Source organism: Erythrolamprus reginae, chromosome 9, assembly GCF_031021105.1.
Source record: "Erythrolamprus reginae isolate rEryReg1 chromosome 9, rEryReg1.hap1, whole genome shotgun sequence".
Lineage (NCBI taxonomy): Eukaryota > Metazoa > Chordata > Lepidosauria > Squamata > Dipsadidae > Erythrolamprus > Erythrolamprus reginae.
Window position 1 is genome coordinate 47,617,035 of NC_091958.1, and position 18,996 is coordinate 47,636,030.

At 40.2% G+C, this 18,996-nt stretch overlaps 1 protein-coding gene across 1 annotated transcript in view; it reads right to left on the minus strand.

The window, feature by feature from the left end:
* The window catches only part of PDXDC1 (pyridoxal dependent decarboxylase domain containing 1), a 64,574-nt gene that overhangs the window by 12,309 nt on the left and 33,269 nt on the right, over positions 1-18,996 (minus strand). Inside the window, exons 10-18 of the mRNA XM_070761124.1 lie at positions 15,951-15,999; positions 12,641-12,742; positions 10,206-10,331; positions 6,882-6,932; positions 6,678-6,741; positions 3,206-3,282; positions 2,048-2,153; positions 648-819; positions 448-554 (exon numbers count right to left, since the gene is read on the minus strand). Of these exons, the coding sequence (XP_070617225.1) occupies positions 448-554; positions 648-819; positions 2,048-2,153; positions 3,206-3,282; positions 6,678-6,741; positions 6,882-6,932; positions 10,206-10,331; positions 12,641-12,742; positions 15,951-15,999 (854 nt within the window). The remainder of the gene's footprint in view (positions 1-447; positions 555-647; positions 820-2,047; positions 2,154-3,205; positions 3,283-6,677; positions 6,742-6,881; positions 6,933-10,205; positions 10,332-12,640; positions 12,743-15,950; positions 16,000-18,996) is intronic.

Genomic DNA, 18,996 nt, shown 5'->3' on the forward strand with positions numbered 1-18,996 from the left:
GTTATTGGGTGAGAATTTGGATTGCATTTAACCTGTGCCTTGTGTGTACCAGAAAATCCCTTTGACATTTAAAAAGGGAGCTGTTTCTGTTTTTCTGTTTATAAAAACTTTTGGGTTTTCCTTTTATCGTGTGGTATGTGTCTTCTTGGACTAATTACCCTGTAATTACGGGCGGTTGAAACACTCCGGCCGAACACTTTCCCTCCCTCCTTTCTTTTTCTATCTTCCTTCCTTCCTTCCTTTCCTTCCTTCCTACCTACCTACCTACCTACCTGCCTACCATCTTTTTAGGCAGGACTAGAACTCCCAGTCTCCTGGTGACTGGCCCAAGGTCACCCAGATGGCTTCCATGCCTAAGGGTGAACTGGAATGCCTGGTATCTAGACCAAACTGACTTAATGCAGAATACAACACGCAAATACACCCATTTCATAGATAGCCAATTACCTGAAGAAAATAACAGGTCTGATTCCAGTTCGTTGAGCTTCTTCAGAAGGCTGCTGTTTATCTTCTCCGAGTCTTTTTCGGGTGTCTCTTCGTTTTGGCCCTTGTACCTTTCAAAACCAAGTCAAAAGTGAACACTGGTTTACTTTCGTTCCTACTAGTTCCTACTAGTGGCTTGCTCTGTTGGGAGAGAATGCACATACCTGACTACCCCAAGGCCAGGCCAGGTAAAGTCTTCCACGTAGGACAAGCCGACGGTTCTTTTCACTTCCTGTTCGAATTCCTCTCTCAGCTGTAAAGTGCAGTTGAGAACCGGGACCTTCATTTTTAGGCAGTCCATCAACTGATCCACATCTTGAACTTCGGTTCCCAAAACTGAAAAGACGGATAGGTGGGAAAAATATAGGAAATGGATTCAAGAGGGAAAATATATATAAACAATGTTACATCTATGTTCAATTTGCCCATGTTACTCCAACATTGCTTGCCGATCAGTTTCCGGTCACAATTCAAAGTGTTGGTTATGACCTATAAAGCCCTTCATGGCATCGGACCAGAATATCTCCAGGACCGCCTTCTGCTGCACGAATCCCAGCGACCGGTCAGGTCCCACAGAGTTGGCCTTCTCCGGGTCCCATCGACTAAACAATGTCATCTGGTGGGACCCAGGGGAAGAGCCTTCTCTGTGGTGGCCCCAACCCTCTGGAATCAGCTCCCTCCAGAGATTAGAACTGCCCCTACCCTCCTTGCCTTTCGTAAACTCCTTAAAACCTATCTCTGTTGTCAAGCGTGGGGGAACTGAGACATCTCCCCCTGCCTATGTAGTTTTAGTGCATGACTGTATGTATGTTTTTTATATTGGGGTTCTTTGCTTTTAGATTTTTAAATGATTTTTTAAATTTTGAATTATTAGATTTGTCAATGTATATTGTTTTTGTCACTGCTGTGAGCCGCCCCGAGCCTGTGGAGAGGGGCGGCATACAAATCTAATAAATAATAATAATAATAATAATAATAATAATAATAATAATAATAATATTGTAATCTATAATTTTATAGTCAATCCTATCAATCCTATGCTTCTATGTCTAGACAGGATTAAGTCTATGTTCAGTTTATATATTGTAATCTGTGTTTCTGTAATCAATCCCGTTCGTCCTGTAGTTATATTAACATTTGATCTTGTTAGTCCTATCAATACTATCAATACTATAAATTAGTGTGTTGGACAAGCAATACAAACAATACAAAAGAATAATCTGTTCAATCTATTAGTAATTTATCGCTAATTAATTTTTGTAATAATTAATACTAAGGGAAGAAAAGGAGTGGAGGGAAGTAGGAAGGGGGAGGGAAGGAGAAAGAAGGTAGGAGGAGGAGACAGAGATGAGAGAGGGAGGGGGATACAAAGAAATGAAGAAAAGCCAACTGATTAAACAATAGCATAAAATAAGTGCCAAAATAGGTTAGCGATTCATAATCGATTGCATAAAAATATATAATTATATATGTTATTGATATGTCTTAAGGTATATGCATTGATGTGTATATGGAAACTGTGGAGAAAAAAATTAAAAAAATATATGCCCATTGGATACCTTACCTGCAGAAGTCATTAAGGGGCTGAAACGCACACAGGTTCCTTCGTCCTCCAGATCTACCAGATCCACCCCGCTGGCAGGGACCAACTGAGCCAACTGTTCTCCAAGCTTGGGGGTAAAAAAGCAAGCAAGCAAGCCCAGATTAAGGAAAGTAATCGATCAAGAACAAGGGGACACAATCTGAAGTTAGTTGGGGGAAAGATCAAAAGCAACATGAGAAATATTATTTTACTGAAAGAGTAGTAGGAAGTTTGTTCCAAGCATCTACTACTTTCAGTAAAATAATATTTTCTCATGTGGCTTCTGATCTTTCCCCCAACTAACTTCAGATTGTGTCCCCTTGTTCTTGTGTTCACTTTCCTATTAAAAACACTTCCCTCCTGGACCTTATTTAACCCTTTGACATATTTAAATGTTTCGATCATGTCCCCCCTTTTCCTTCTGTCCTCCAGACTATACAGATTGAGTCCATGAAGTCTTTCCTGATACGTTTTATGCTTAAGACCTTCCACCATTCTTGTAGCCCGTCTTTGGACCCGTTCAATTTTGTCAGTATCTTTTTGTAGGTGAGGTCTCCAGAACTGAACACAGTACTCCAAATGTGGAATCTCACCAGCACTCTATCAAACTACTTACTAAATCTGCACTACTATTACTACTAGTTTTTTCTCATCATTTCTATCACCCATTTCCTCCCATTTAAGACTGTAGGACTGTAACTTGTTACTTGTATCCTTAAGATTTTTATTAATATTGATTGTTTCTTCATTGCTTATTTGACCCCTATGACAATCATTAAGTGTTATACCACATGTTCTTGACCAATGTATCTTTTTCTTTTATGTACACTGAGAGCATCTGCACCAAAGACAAATTCCTTGTGTGTCCAACCACACTTGGCCAATAAAGAATTCTATCTTCTATCATTGCACTGGTCAAGGCGCGAGGTGATTGCCTATGGCATGGGTAGGCAAAGTTGGCTCTTCTGTGACTTGTGGACTTCAACTCCCAGAATTCCTCAGCCAATCATGCTAGTGAGGATTTCTGGGAGTTGAAGTCCACAAGTAATAGAAGAGCCAACTTTCCTACCTCGGACCTATGGCAACTTGAGAGCATGCTTTGAAAGTTGACATATGCTGTTAAGAAACAACCAAACTTACCCACTGGTTAAAAGTATCCAAAATGTCTCTCTCATTCCCAGGGACCGCAGACAATTGCGCGGCGTATAACATCTGATCTGAACTCCAAAAAAGAAAGAGGAGAGAAATTGATTTAGCAGGAAGAAATGAACATGGTATGAGCAAAATGTCCTCTCACCATTTAAAAATTTCCCTCCTCAACAACTAGAGTTTTTTCAGTTATTTTTTTATGCAAGTTGAGATGACAAGGTTTAATTCTTACTTTACAGATTTCAAAATATTGATATGCTGCTCTTTAAAATAATACAAAGAAGAAGTTGTTAAAAAAATATTAGATTGCGCTGAAATGGATATGATGACAAGACGCTTAAAAGATCAAGAAGAAACAGAATTCTATGAGATATGGAACAAAGTGTATATATGGATAAATAAGAAGAAATGAATAAAAAACTAAGACAAACAAATAAACAAATAAGAGAATTGTATTAGTAGAGATATGATTTAAGTGTTATATTAGAATTAGTAGGGATAAGACTTTAGAATTATGTTAGAATTAGTTTATGTATTAAGACCTATTATAAAAAGTCAAACAAATTTCTTCTTTTCATTTATATTAATAAGTTGACTTTAAGTATTTTTTATAAGTATTATTTTTTCTGTATTGAAATTTTTACTTTTTGAATAAGCGGGGAAGATACAACCCCATTTTTATGTTTAATGTTATGTTTGTCAGTATTGTCTATTTTATGAAAACTAAAAAAATTAATTGAAAAAAAAAATAAAAATAAAATAAAATAAAATAAAATAAAATAATACAGTATTCTAATAATCTATGTGACAGGCAGGCAGCCTATAAATTGAATCAATCAATCAAGCAAATAATATGGGATTTTAAAAGCATACAGAGCCCTGATTATCCTGCAGATATCTGACACAATTTGCTCATGTGAATAATGGATAATAATAATAATAATAATAATAATAATAATAATAATAATAAATTTATTGTCTTTGTCAAAACAACGAATTGTTATTGGCAACGAAAGTCGTGTGACACCCAAAGACCAGTCCCACCATACATAAAATCAGAATAGGTAAATTTAAAAATAGAATTTAAAATGCCATCATGTCAGACAGAAGCCTGTCATTTATAGAATTTTTTCAAAAGCAATGGCATAGATAGTAATTCCATTATTTGCCTTTAACAAATGTAAAAGAATACAGCATCTTAAATATCCTTTTTATGATCTCTAACATGCCTTCCATTGAGGACCTATATACTGCACAAGTCAAAAACAGAGTTGTGAAATTATTTACTGACCCCTCGCATCCTGGACATAAATTGTTTCAAGTCCTACCCTCAAAACGACGCTATAGAGCACTGCACACCAAAACAACTAGACACAAGAACAGTTTTCCCCCCGAACGCCATCACTCTGCTAAACAAATAACTCCCTCAACACTGTCAAACTATTTACAGTACTAAGTCTGCACTACTATTAATCTTTCCATTGTTCCCATCACTCATCTCTTCCCACTAATGACTGTATGACTGTAACTCTGTTGCTTGTATCCTTACGATTTATATCAACTGGTTCATAATATGATTTGATTGCTTATTTGTACCTGGATTATCCTTAAGTGTTGCACCTTATGATTCTTGATGAATTTATCTTTTCTTTTATGTACACTGAGAGCATAGAAACATAGAAGACTGACGGCAGAAAAAAGACCTCATGGTCCATCTAGTCTCCCGTTATAATATTTCCTGTATTTTATCTTAGGATGGATCTATGTTTATCCCAGGCATGTTTAAATTCAGTTACTGGGGATTTAACAACCACGTCTGCTGGAAGGTTGTTCCAAGCATCTACTACTCTTTCAGTAAAATAATATTTTCTCACGTTGCTTCTTATCTTTCCTCCAACTAACCTCAAATTATGCCCCCTTGTTCTTGGGTTTCCATTAAATATTAGGTGCATATGTACCTAAGAAAAATTCCTTGTGCATTTATTTTATTTTATTTTATTTTATTTTATTTTATTTATCTGTCTGTCTGTCTATCTATCTATCTATCTATCTATCTATCTATCTATCTATCTATCTATCTATCTATCTATCTATCTATCTATCTATCTATCTATCTATCTATCTATCTATCTATCTATCTATCACATTTGTATGCCGCCCCTTTCCGTGGACTCGGGGCGGCTCACAACACAATAAAACAATTCATAACAAATCTAATAATATACAATTTAAAATTTAAAATAGTTTAAAAAAACCCATTTTTAAACAGACATACCTACAAACATACCATACATAAATGATATAGGCCCGGGGGAGATATCTCAATTCCCCCATGCCTGACGACAAAGGTGGGTTTTGAGAAGTTTACGAAAGGCAAGGAGGGTAGGGGCAGTTCTAATCTATGGGGGGGAGCTGGTTCCAGAGAGTCGGGGCCGCCACAGAGAAGGCTCTTCCCCTGGGGCCCGCCAACCAACATTATTTAGTTGACGGGACCCGGAGAAGGCCGAATCTGTGGGACCATCCAAACACACAGCCAATAAAGAATTCTGCTCTGTTGTGTTCTAGTCTAGTCTAATTGTGGGTTATTACAAAGCTACAAGCTAAAGTTAGCAAGATCAAAAGGATCTGTTTTTCTCACTTGCTGATGCTAAAAGCAGCAGTATCCATGAAACCAGATTATCAATAAAGTGATTGATTTGGTACTACCCTGTTTCCCCGATAGTAAGACACCCCCGATTGTAAGACGTATCGGGGGTTTCAGGGGGGTCAGCTAATATAAGCCGTACCCCGAAAGTAAGACATATGTCTTACTTTCGGGGAAACACGGGGGTATTGCCGGGGGGGGGAGCCCGATGATGTCGCTTCCAAGCTCCCCGCGCGCCCCTCGCCTTTGCCTCGCCGTGGCGCCACCGCCTCTTCCCCGGCTTGGCAAAGCGAAGGACGGCACTGGTCCGAAGCGAGCCGAGAGGGCGGCGGCTTTCAGCGAAGGCGCTCGTCCCAGCAACCGAGTCCTGCCGAGGCTCGGCTGCAAGCGGCCAACGAAGCCGACCAGCTCCGAGGCGAGCGGCCGGAGCTGCGCCCTCCTTCGCCCGCCTCCTTTCCGGCAGGCAGGTGGGGCTGCCCAACTGCGCAGAGCGGCTCCTCCCCTCCAGACACACGCTTCCCCGACACGCGTCTGTGGCTCCACGCGTGCACGCCGCTTGGAGCCCTGAGGTTGAACTTGGAAAAGGGCTCACGAGGCTCCTGTCCCGCGGCTGTCCTTCTGGACTCTGGGGAGATGCCTTCGGGAACGCGACCCTTTCAATTTTTTTCCAATGTAAGACATACCCCGAAAGTAAGACGTAGTGGGGCTTTTGGGGGTAAAAAGAAAGTAAGACACTGTCTTACTTTCGGGGAAACACGGTATTTTTCAACAAAATAAAGGTCCATGGCTCACAAGGGGGTTTCCTTCTGCAGTCCTCACCTAGATGCGACTTTTCTTGGGAAAACTTGAACACGACCACCGGAGAGCTAAATTCGTCTTCAACCTTGAAAACAAAATTTTTGGGAAAGAAAAAAGAACGAAGTCTTGAGAGGACATTTAAATCAATCATTCGCCAAACTGGGTTATTTTGTGGAGGGTGGGAGAGAATTTTTGGAACAGAAAAGGTTGAAAATGGAAACCTACTGAGGTTCGAATAAATTCTTGGTTCTTCAAGTTCTCCAATAGCCGTTGACTCTTTAAAAAAACCAAATAAATAAAATTAGGGAAACCATTCCAAGGATAAATGAGTAGCAATAGCGATAGACTTAAATGCCACTTTATTTTTTTGTATTTTTTTAAAACAATTTCTCCACAATTTCCATTCATATACCAATACACATACCTTAAAATTTGTCAATAACATACATGTTTATACATTTTTATTCAACCTGTCAAAAATCAATGTCTAAAATCATTATTTTTATATCATTTCTACATATATATAACTCTTTACTCTGGGTATACGTTATTAATCTAATGCTGCCTCTTCCAAATCTAGTTTTGTCTCTTGGGTCTACCACCAATTAATTTTCATTACACCCCCCCCCCCCCAAATTAACCATTATAGTTTAACTTTCCAAAATATTTATTATCTCTCATGCTTCTTAATTCTAAGCCGTATTGCTCCCTCCCCTCACTTAATATCTTTACTCATCATTCATTTTCCCCCACTTAATTCTAACATTTCTAAATGCCCTGAATTCCTAATTTATTTTTCTTTCTTATATCTCCCTTCTAACTCTCTTATTTAAATTTTCTCTATCTGATCTCATTCTCTATATTTAAGCCAGTAGTCCTTATCGTCAATTTTCCATCTTTTGGTTGATAACTGAATCCTCCAAAATGAAAAATTCCAATACATCAATTGCTTAATTTTTTATATACCGCTACAATGCTTTACATCCCTCTCTAAGTAGTTTACAGAGTCAGCCTCTTGCCCTCAACAGTTTGGCTCCTCATTTTACCGCCTTCAGAAGGATGGAAGACTGAGTCAACCTTGAGTCCGGTAGGATCGAACTGCTGGCAGTTGGCAGAATTAGCCTGCAATACTGCATTCTGACCACTGCACCACCGAGGCGCCTAGTATTAGGTCGTGTACGTTTATCTAAAATGCTAAGCGATGCATTCAACTCAAACTGCCGTATCGATGCCTTCATGGCATCGGACCAGAATATCTCCGGGACCGCCTTCTCCCGCACGAATCCCAGCGACCAATTAGGTCCCACAGAGTTGGTCTTCTCCGGGTCCCGTCGACTAAACAATGTCGTTTGGCAGGTCCCAGGGGAAGAGCCTTCTCTGTGGCGGCCCCGACCCTCTGGAACCAGCTCCCCCTTGAGATTAGAACTGCCCCCACCCTCCTGGCCTTTCGTAAACTCCTTAAAACCCACCTCTGCCGTCAGGCATGGGGGAACTGAGATAACTTCCCCAGGCCTATATTGTTTATGTATGGTATGTTGCGTGCATGTTTTTTAAATTATGGCTTTTTAGTTTTAATTATTAGATTTGTATTGTACATTGTTTTTTCTATTACTGTTGTGAGCAGCCCCGAGTCTACGGAGAGGGGCGGCATACAAATTCAATAAATAAATAATTAATAAATAAATAAATAAATAAATAACATTTCAAGCTCAAAATGTTTTTGCATAATTTTGTTATTCTATTTAGCACAGTTTCTCAACCTTGGCTGTGGAATTCTGGGAGTTGAAGTCCACCCATATCCAAGTTGTCAAGGTGGAGACACACTGGGTTTTTTTTTTAACACTTGGCTTTCTCTCTCACTGCTGGGGGGGAGAAGGAACAAGGGTTTTTTGGTGAAAATAAATCTGAAGTTCCCAAGTTCTGAGAAGGAATCAAATCATTTCCCACGGAAGACGCAAAACTCAAACCGATTTGAGCTCCTTACTGTTGTGAGTACTCCTGTTGGGCCAGTGGGGTTGCCAGCTGATGCAGAGAGCGGGAATGAGGGAGAAAGTGACCTGAGTGAGCCTGAGGAACCACTAGAGGGGGCTGATGAGACAATGGGGGAGTGGCCCTAGTCAGAGGATGAGGAAGACATGAGAGTGGAAAGTCAATGGATTGACCCTCACTATAGAAAATTATTGAGAAGGCGAGAGGAGTTTCATAGTAAAAGGTATTAGCTTACAGCCTTAGCCTCTTTGAGGTGTGATGTCACTTCCAGGGAGTATAAAACCCACCTCTGTCGTCAGGCATGGGGGAATTGAAATTTTCCCTTCCCCCTAGGCTTATAGAATTTATACATGGTATGCTTGTATGTATGAGTGGTTCTTTAAATTGGGGCTTTTTAGATTATTTTTAATATTAGATTTATTTACATTGTCTTTTTTATTGTTGTTAGCCGCCCCGAGTCTTCGGAGAGGGGCGGCATACAAATCTAATAAACAAACAAACAAACAAAGGCAAAGGGTTGTGGGAAATCAGGTGTGGAGATTCAACGTTGTTCAATGGAAGAGATGTGAAACCGGGAGTGTGCTTGAATGAAGCTTTAAAACCATGATTTCTGCCTCAATAGCAATCATTCCCAGCTTTATGCGTGTTGCCAGGACTCTGGTGAGTGTAATTCATATGCTTAAATGATAAATGGACTTTGTTATCTATTGGAATGCTAATTAGAAACATAGAAACATAGAAGACTGATGGCAGAAAAAGACCTCATGGTCCATCTAGTCTGCCCTTATACTATTTTTTGTATTTTATCTTAGGATGGATATATGTTTATCCCAGGCATGTTTCAATTCAGTGACTGTGGATTTATCTACCACGTCTGCTGGAAGTTTGTTCCAAGCATCTACTACTCTTTCAGTAAAATAATATTTTCTCACGTTGCTTTTGATCTTTCCCCCAACTAACTTCAGATTGTGCCCCCTTGTTCTTGTATTCACTTTCCTATTAAAAACACTTCCCTCCTGGACCTTATTTAACCCTTTAATATATTTAAATGTTTCGATCATGTCCCCCCTTTTCCTTCTGTCCTCCAGACTATACAGATTGAGTTCATGAAGTCTTTCCTGATATGTTTTATGCTTAAGACCTTCCACCATTCTTGTAGCCCGTCTTTGGACCCGTTCAATTTTGTCAATATCTTTTTGTAGGTGAGGTCTCCAGAACTGAACACAGTATTCCAAATGTGGTCTCACCAGCACTCTATATAGCGGGATCATAATCTCCCTCTTCCTGCTTGTTATACCTGTAGCTATGCAGCCAAGCATCCTACTTGCTTTCCCTACCGCCTGACTGCACTGTTCACCCATTTTGAGACTGTCAGAAATCACTGCCCCTAAATCCATCTCTTCTGAAGTTTTTGCTAACACAGAACTGCCAATACAATACTCAGATTGAGGATTCCTTTTCCCCAAGTGCATTATTTTACATTTGGAAACATAAAATTCATAAAATTAATAATTTTTGAGTCAGCGGTTTTGCTCCGAGGGCTGTGCGCAGAACACTTACCAGTTGGGAGGCGTGTTTAATTCTCTGCACGATTCCGTCGTGGCCGAGATATTGCAAGGAGAGCCAGAGCGACAGAGCACGTAGTTTCTCCACCACTTGGCTGGAGGTCAGGCCCGCTGCTAACGACTGCAAGAAATCCAATAAAGAAGTAAACGCCAGATGTATCTTACTCTTGTTGGGTCTGATATTCCTCAAACCAAAAGCTCAGTATAGATTATTCGTTGAACATTACACTCCGCTCCGGCTGATTGTATGTTAGTGACGTTGAATGTATTATGGATGGATGGTTCTTAATGTTTGTGATTTTTAAGATTTTTGTATTCCTTTTCTTTTGTACGCCGGCCTGATTCCGCTGGAGAAGGACACCTTATAAGTAGAGTGCTCTACTGCAGGCCACTGAAGCTGACTGCAGATCTGAAGGTCAGCGGTTCAAATCTCATCACCGGCTCAAGGTTGACTCAGCCTTCCATCCTTCTGAGGTGGGTAAAATGAGGACCCGGATTGTGGGGGCAATAGGCTGGCTCTATTAAAAAGTGCTATTGCTAACATGTTGTAAGCTGCCCTGAGTCTAAGGAGAAGGGCGGCATAAAAATTGAATGAATGAATGAATGAATGAAAGAATGAATGAATGAATAAATAAATAAATAAATAAATGTGAATGAATGAGTGAGTGAGTGAGTGAGTGAGTGAGTGAGTGAATGGATTAATAATAATAATAATAATAATAATAATAATAATAATAATAATAATAATAATAATTTATTAGATTTTTATGCCGCCCCCTCTCCGAAGACTCGGGGCGGCTCACAAGAATAAAACATGTTACAATGGAAAAGAAATCTAATATTAAAAAACAGTTAAAAACCCATCATTTAAAAAACCATGCAACACACGCATTATTAAAAACCCATTATTACTAAAAAAACATTCAATTCTACATAATCACACCATTCTCAAATGCTAGAATCAGAAAGATTGGGGGGGGGGGGAGGATTAGTCCACCCATGCCTGGCGGCATAAATGGGTCTTTAACAACTTGCGGAAGGCAAGGAAGGTGGGGGCAATTCGAATCTCCGGGGGGAGTTGATTCCAGAGAGAAGGCTCTACCCCAGGTCCTGCCAGGCGGCATTGTTTAGTCGACAGGACCCGGAGAGGGCCAACTCTGTGGGACCTAATCGGCCGCTTGGATTCGTGTGGCAGAAGGCGGTCCCGTAGGTATTCTGGTCTGATGCCATGTAGGGCTTTATACGTCATTACCAACACTTTGAATTGTGACCGGAAACTAATTGGCAACCAATGCAGACTGCGGAGTGTTGACGAGACGTGGACGTATCTAGGGAAGCCCACGATTGCTCGCGTGGCCACATTCTGCAAGATCTGAAGTTTCCGAACACTCTTCAAAGGTAGCCCCATGTAGAGAGTGTTGCAGTAGTTGAATGTATTATGGATGAATGTTTCTTAATGTTTGGGATTTTGTTGGATTTTGTATTCCTTTTATCTTATATGCCAGCCTTATTCTGATGGAGAAGGGCGGCTTATAAATGTGAATGAATGAATGAATGAGTGAGTGAGTGAGTGAGTGAGTGAGTGAGTGAGTGAATGAATAAATAAATAAATAAGAGGAACAGGGGAAAATGAAAAGAGAAATGCTCAGATGAAGCCTACAATTTACTGCTGTCAGTCATGAGCTTCAAAGCTGCCTTTTCCTGCCATCTGACCCTCCACTGCATCCAGTATTGAGTTTGTTTATTTATTTATTTATTCATTCATTCATTCATTCATTCATTTATTATTTAGATTTGTATGCCGCCCCTCTCCACAGACTCGGGGCGGCTCACAACAAGACACAACAATTCATAACAAATCCAAATAACTTTAAAATATTTAAAAAAGAACCCCATTTTTCTAACAAACACACACACAAACATACCATGCATAACTTGTAGCAGCCTAGGGGGAAAGAATATCTCAGTTCCCCCATGCCAAACAGCAGAGGTGGGTGTTAAGGAGTTTACGAAAGGCAAGGAGGGTGGGGGCAATTCTAATCTCAGGGGGGAGTTGATTCCAGAGGGCCGGGGCTGCCACAGAGAAGGCTCTTCCCCTGGGGCCCGCCAACTGACATTGTTTAGTTGACGGGACCCGGAGAAGGCCCACTCTGTGGGACCTCTGAGTTCCTACCTGGATGTGGGAGAGGGGGGGGGCGACGGCGTTCCAGTAGCAAAAATGGACCACGTGGGCGCCCGAGAGAGATCTTGCTTCTGTGAACGTGCAGGAAGCAACAACTTGCGAGAGGACGCGTCCCCTGCGCCCGCGCAGAAGCAAAATCTCATTCGGGGGCGCGCTCGCTCCGGGGGCGCGGAGCTCTGCGGGAAAGCGCATCGGTAGCGGTGGTACGTGGAATCCGCCCCAGGCTGCATTATGGACTAGCCACCTACCAATGAAGGGTCCTCCTGTCTATAGAGAGTCACTGCGGGCACGGCTGGAAGACCCAACCAAGGTCCGAGCGTCAGGGTCATGCTATCGCATTTGGTTGCCGCCTAAAAAAAGAAGGCGGGGTTAGGGAAGCGGAAATACAGAGCGTTATTTTTTTTATAAAAAAAATTAATTGATTTTTCAAACTTTAAAAATCACAATAAATCTTTAAGCAATTCCACATTTTTTAATTTACATCGATTTCATATTAATACAATAGACTATTTACAATATTCTACGCCCTTGTTTCGTTTTCTGCTTTTTCGTTTTCTATCCTCAATCCATTGATTGCCAATTTTCCCGTACTTCATAGTACGCGGGGGAGGGCCTTCTCTGTGGCTGCCCCGGCTCTATGGAACCAACTCCCCCCCCCCCAATATCCATACTGCTCCCACCCTGCTGGCCTTCCGAAAGGGTATGAAGACCTGGCTTTGCCGGCAGGCCTGGGGGTCATGAAATTGACATCTGCCATGGCCAAATTACACATGTATGTTGCTTGGGTTGATTGAGTGATGGGTTTTTAAACTGGGGTTTTAGATTTTTTTACTGGGGTGTTAGATTTTCCATATTGGACTTCTTTTTTATTGTATTTGTATCTTCATATTGTTGTAAGGGAAGGTTTGGTAGGGAAGGTTTGCCTATTTGCCGATGACTCTAAAATGTGCAATAGGGTTGATATTCCTGGAGGGGTCTGTAATATGGTAAATGATTTAGCTTTACTAGATAAATGGTCAAAGCAATGGAAACTGCAGTTTAATGTTTCCAAATGTAAAATAATGCACTTGGGGAAAAGGAATCCTCAATCTGAGTATTGCATTGGCAGTTCTGTGTTAGCAAAAACTTCAGAAGAGAAGGATTTAGGGGTAGTGATTTCGGATAGTCTCAAAATGGGTGAACACTGTGGTCGGGCGGTAGGAAAAGCAAGTAGGATGCTTGGCTGCATAGCTAGAGGTATAACAAGCAGGAAGAGGGAGATTGTGATCCCCTTATATAGAGCGCTGGTGAGACCACATTTGGAGTACTGTGTTCAGTTCTGGAGACCTCACCTACAAAAAGATATTGACAAAATTGAACGGGTCCAAAGATGGGCTACAAGAATGGTGGAAGGTCTTAAGTATAAAACGTATCAGGAAAGACTTAATGAACTCAATCTGTATAGTCTGGAGGACAGAAGTAAAAAGGGGGGACATGATCGAAACATTTAAATATGTTAAAGGGTTAAATAAGGTTCAGGAGGGAAGTGTTTTTAATAGGAAAGTGAACACAAGAACAAGGGAACACAATCTGAAGTTAGTTGGGGGAAAGATCAAAAGCAACATGAGAAAATATTATTTTACTGAAAGAGTAGTAGATCCTTGGAACAAACTTCCAGCAGACGTGGTTGGTAAATCCACAGTAACTGAATTTAAACATGCCTGGGATAAACATATATCCATTGTAAGATAAAATACAGGAAATAGTATAAGGGCAGACTAGATGGACCATGAGGTATTTTTCTGCCGTCAGTCTTCTATGTTTCTATGTAAGCCTTGTTGTGAGTCCTTTGGGATTGGGTGGCATAGAAGTCAAATAAAATAATTAAGTAAGTAAGTAAGTAAGTAAGTAAGTAAGTAAGTAAGTAAGTAAGTAAGTAAGTAAGTAAGTAAGCAACTAAATAAATAAACAAACAAATAAATAAATTCTCAATCTTTTGGTCCTCTAAATTGTATAGTTAATTTGTCCTTTTCTGTGCGGTCATAGATTTTTCTTTATTATTAAACTTTCAGTGGTTTAGTAATTTGGATAATTTGGTGATATGGTGAGATTTTACTTGGCTTTTTCCTCCCTGGTTTTAATATTGTAAGTTTTGGGGTTTTCTTTTTCATTTATAGATTTTTTTTTTTAATGGGCATATATGATTAAAAAAAGGTTAATAAATATACATGAAAATTGATATGGATTAGATATGGAGAAATTTGAACGACGATAGCCTAATCAATATAAGGTGATTAAAATTTGGAACAGCTTAAAAGGTGTATTAGTTAATGGCGCATAATGTTAAATAAGAAACTGGAGCAGCAATTTTTTGTCCAGATGTCAAAAGTAAAACATTGGATCTGTATATTGTAATTTTAAAATTGATTTATTGTGAAGCAATTTGATTTTGTTGGTATTTTATACTGTATTCTGAGAAAAATAAAAAAATTCTTTGCCGAAACTTTCAGTGGGCCAGTTAGTTTTATTTTAATTTTTTCCGTAATGCATCTGAAAAACGAGAGATGGGAGCCTCTTTAATGAGACGTGGCTGAAGCCAGACAGGATAAAAAACTGATCGAAATGGCTCGCCGGTAATTAAAAATAAAAATAGGAAAGAGCAATAGGTGAAAAAATTTGTTCAGAGGCGACAACAGACGGTGTTTCGCCTGCCAGCCAAGCTTAAAATATGATCTGTTAGAAACATAGAAACATAGAAGACTGACGGCAGTAAAAGACCTCATGGTCCATCTAGTCTGCCCTTATACTATTTCCTGTATTTTATCTTACAATGGATATATGTTTATCCCAAGCATGTTTAAATTCAGTTCCTGTGGATTTACCAACCACGTCTGCTGGAAGTTTGTTCCAAGGATCTACTACACTTTCAGTGAAATAATATTTTCTCACGTTGCTTTTGATCTTTTCCCCAACTAACTTCAGATTGTGTCCCCTTGTTCTTGTGTTCACTTTCCTATTAAAAACACTTCCCCTCCTGAACCTTATTTAACCCTTTAACATATTTAAATGTTTCGATCATGTCCCCCCTTTTCCTTCTGTCCTCCAGACTATACAGATTGAGTTCATTAAGTCTTTCCTGATACGTTTTATGCTTAAGACCTTCCACCATTCTTGTAGCCCGTCTTTGGACCCGTTCAATTTTGTCAATCTCTTTTTGTAGGTGAGGTCTCCAGAACTGAACACAGTATTCCAAATGTGGTCTCACCAGTGCTCTATATAAGGGCATCACAATCTCCCTCTTCCTGCTTGTTATACCTCTAGCTATCTGTTGATTGAATACTAGCTGATAGCCACATTTTAAAAAAATAAATAAAATGCAATTGAAAATTATCTTCCTTCAGGGCATGTTAAGAGCCAAAGAAGCACAGGGTTGTTTTTCATTTTACAATGCAAATAGTGAAAGGAAATTAAATTATTTACAAACAGCACCTTTTCTGCTTTTTGGGAAAGTACATGGAGTATTGCTTTCGCATAAAGAGAAGCACAAGGAAATAAGCCAGAACAACAGTCACTACGTACCATTATGGAAGACGAGACGTAACCCAAAGCCAGCGTCGCTAGATTCACCCTGAAACAAACAACCAAGTCCTTAAGGTGTGATAGTCAGGTTGTCTATCACACCATAAATCCCCACCTTCGATTTTTTTTTGCATTTTAAACAAACAAACAAATAGATGCAATTTCAATTTCAATTCAATTCAATTTATTAGATTTGTATGCCGCCCCTCTCCCAAGACTCGGGGCGGCTCACAACAATAATAAAAACAATATTCCAGGGAAAACAAATCTAATATTAAAAAGCACATAAAACCCTATAAAGCAAACAACATATACATACCCAAATAATAGATATATATATAAAAAAAGCCTGGGGGAAAGGTGTCTCAACTCCCCCATGCCTGGCGGTATAGATGGGTCTTGAGTAATTTACGAAAGACAAGGAGTGTGGGGGCAGTTCTAATCTCAGGGGGGAGTTGATTCCAGAGGGCCGGGGCTGCCACAGAGAAGGCTCTTATTTATTATTTAGATTTGTATGCCGCCCGTCTCCGAAGACTCTTCCCCTGGGGCCTGCCAAACGACATTGTTTGGTTGACGGGACCTGGAGAAGGCCAACTCTGTGGGACCTTATCGGTCGCTGGGATTCGTGCAGTAGCAGGTGGTTCCGGAGGTACTCTGGTGCAATTTATAATACATAAGCCAGTTTGGCCTAGTAGTAAAAGCATCAAGCTAGAAATTGGGAGTTCTAGTTCTGTCTTAGGCATGGGAGCCAGCGGGGTGACTTTGGACCAATCGCTAGGAGACTGGGAGTTCTAGTCCAACCTTAGGCGTGAAAACCAGCTGGGTGACTTTGGACCAATCGCTAGGAGACTGGGAGTTCTAGTCCAACCTTAGGCGTCAAAACCAGCTGGGTGACTTTGGGCCAATCGCTAGGAGACTGGGAGTTCTAGTCCCACCTTAGGCTTGAAAACCAGCTGGGTGACTTTGGGCCAATCGCTAGGAGACTGGGAGTTCTAGTCCCGCCTTAGGCTTGAAAGCCGGCTGGATAACTTTTGAACCAATTGCCAGGAGACTGGGAGTTCTAATCCCGCCTTTGGTACGAAAGACAGCTGGGTATCCCAATGGGAGGAAAACTGAATCCGGAGGACTCTCTCCCGAACTCAAGCATTTTTTAAAAAATTTTTATTTATTTCATTTTTTGACATAGTTAAATAAAACAAATAACAAATAAACAAAACAAAAAAACAACAAAAAAGGGAAACAGTACAATAAATATCACCTGTAATAATACAAAAAACCCAAACACGATTAGGTCCCACAGAGTGGGCCTTCTCCGGGTCCCGTCAACTAAACAATGTCGGTTGGCAGGGCCCAGGGGAAGAGCCTTCTCTGTGGCGGCCCCGACCCTCTGGAACCAACTCCCCCCGGAGATTAGAACTGCCCCTACTCTCCTTGCCTTTCGTAAACTCCTTAAGACCCACCTGTGTCGTCAGGCATGGGGGAACTGAGACATCTCCCCCGGGCATATACAATTTATGAATGGTATGTGTGTATGTATGTGTGCTTAGAAAATGGGGTTTTTAAAATGTTTTTAGTAGAAATTTAGATTTGCTGAAATTGTCTTCTGTTATTCTGTTGTGAGCCGCCCCGAGTCTGCGGAGAGGGGCGGCATACAAATCTAAATAAATGAAATGAAATGAATGAATATAAATAGAACATTTGGGAAGCAAAAGTTTCCCCACTTCTTTTTTGAGTGTTCAATCAGAGAATTTTCCTTGGTCGTTGAATATTTCTTTTAGTTTGACGAGTTGCTTTGCTTGAATTTTAATCCTTTCTCCATTGTTCTTTTCTTTAGCCAATAGTAAAAATTTCCCCATATCTTATAGTAATCTGAGTCTTCTTTTCCCTCTAATTTTTTTGACATCCTGTCCATCTCTGCACAGTCTAGTATTTTTTTTTATTATTATACTTTCTTCTGGTGTTTTATCTATTTTCCAATACTGGGCGTATGCTATTCTAGCTGCTGTTAGTATGTGGATGGATAAGTATCTTACTTCTTTTTTCATTTTTTTAATTAAAAATACCTAATAAGTATAATTCTGGTTTTTTTTTTCAAATTCTTCCTTTGTTATTTCTTTTAGCCAATCTGTTATCTTATTCCAGTAGTTTTTTGCCAGTAAACAGGTCCACCATTGATGATAGAATGTGCCACTTCCAGCATAATGGTGAAACTTTTGGAAACATTTTCGAAAGTCTTTCCGGTGGTAGATGCCACCTGTAAAACATTTTTAGTTGGTTTGCCTTGAACGCTGACGATTTTGACACCTGCCAATTATTAATCCATAATTTTTCCCAATTTCTCTAATTCAATTGTACAGCCAAAATTTATTCCCCCAACTTATCATATTCTCTTTTACGATTTCCACTTCTGTTTCATATCTAATCAGATACAGTGGTACCTCATGATCCGAACTTAATTGGTTCCAGGAGGAGGTTCGTAAGGTGAAAAGTTCGTAAGATGAAACAATGTTTTCCATAGGAATCAATGATTAAATTGAATTAAATTAAATTGTAAATTGAATAATGTGTGCAAATCCTTCAGGAAAATCCCAAACTTTAGAAGGGAGGTGAACAGAGGGCAAGGAGGAGCAGCTAAAGGGGGCGGGTGGAAGAAGCAAGGCTAGGCTAAAGGGTGAGTGGGAAGGAAGAAAGGCAAGGGGGGCGCCCCTCCCTTTTCTTTCTTCAAAAGACACCCTTTCAGTTCCTTTGCAAGCATGCAAAATCTTTACTCCTCCAAGCTGCCCCTCCCTCCCCCCTTTTCTTTCTTCAAAAGACACCGTTTCAGTGCCTTTGCAAACACGTTGTTCTCTGTAAAATTTTTCCTCCCCCAAGCTGCCCCTCCCTCCTCCCTTTTCTTTCTTAAAAAGATACCCTTTCAGTGCCTTTGCAAACACCTTGTTCTCTGCAAAATCTTTCCTACTCCAAGCCGCCCCTCCCTCCTCCCTTTTCTTTCTTAAAAAGATACCCTTTCAGTGCCTTTGCAAACACCTTGTTCTCTGCAAAATCT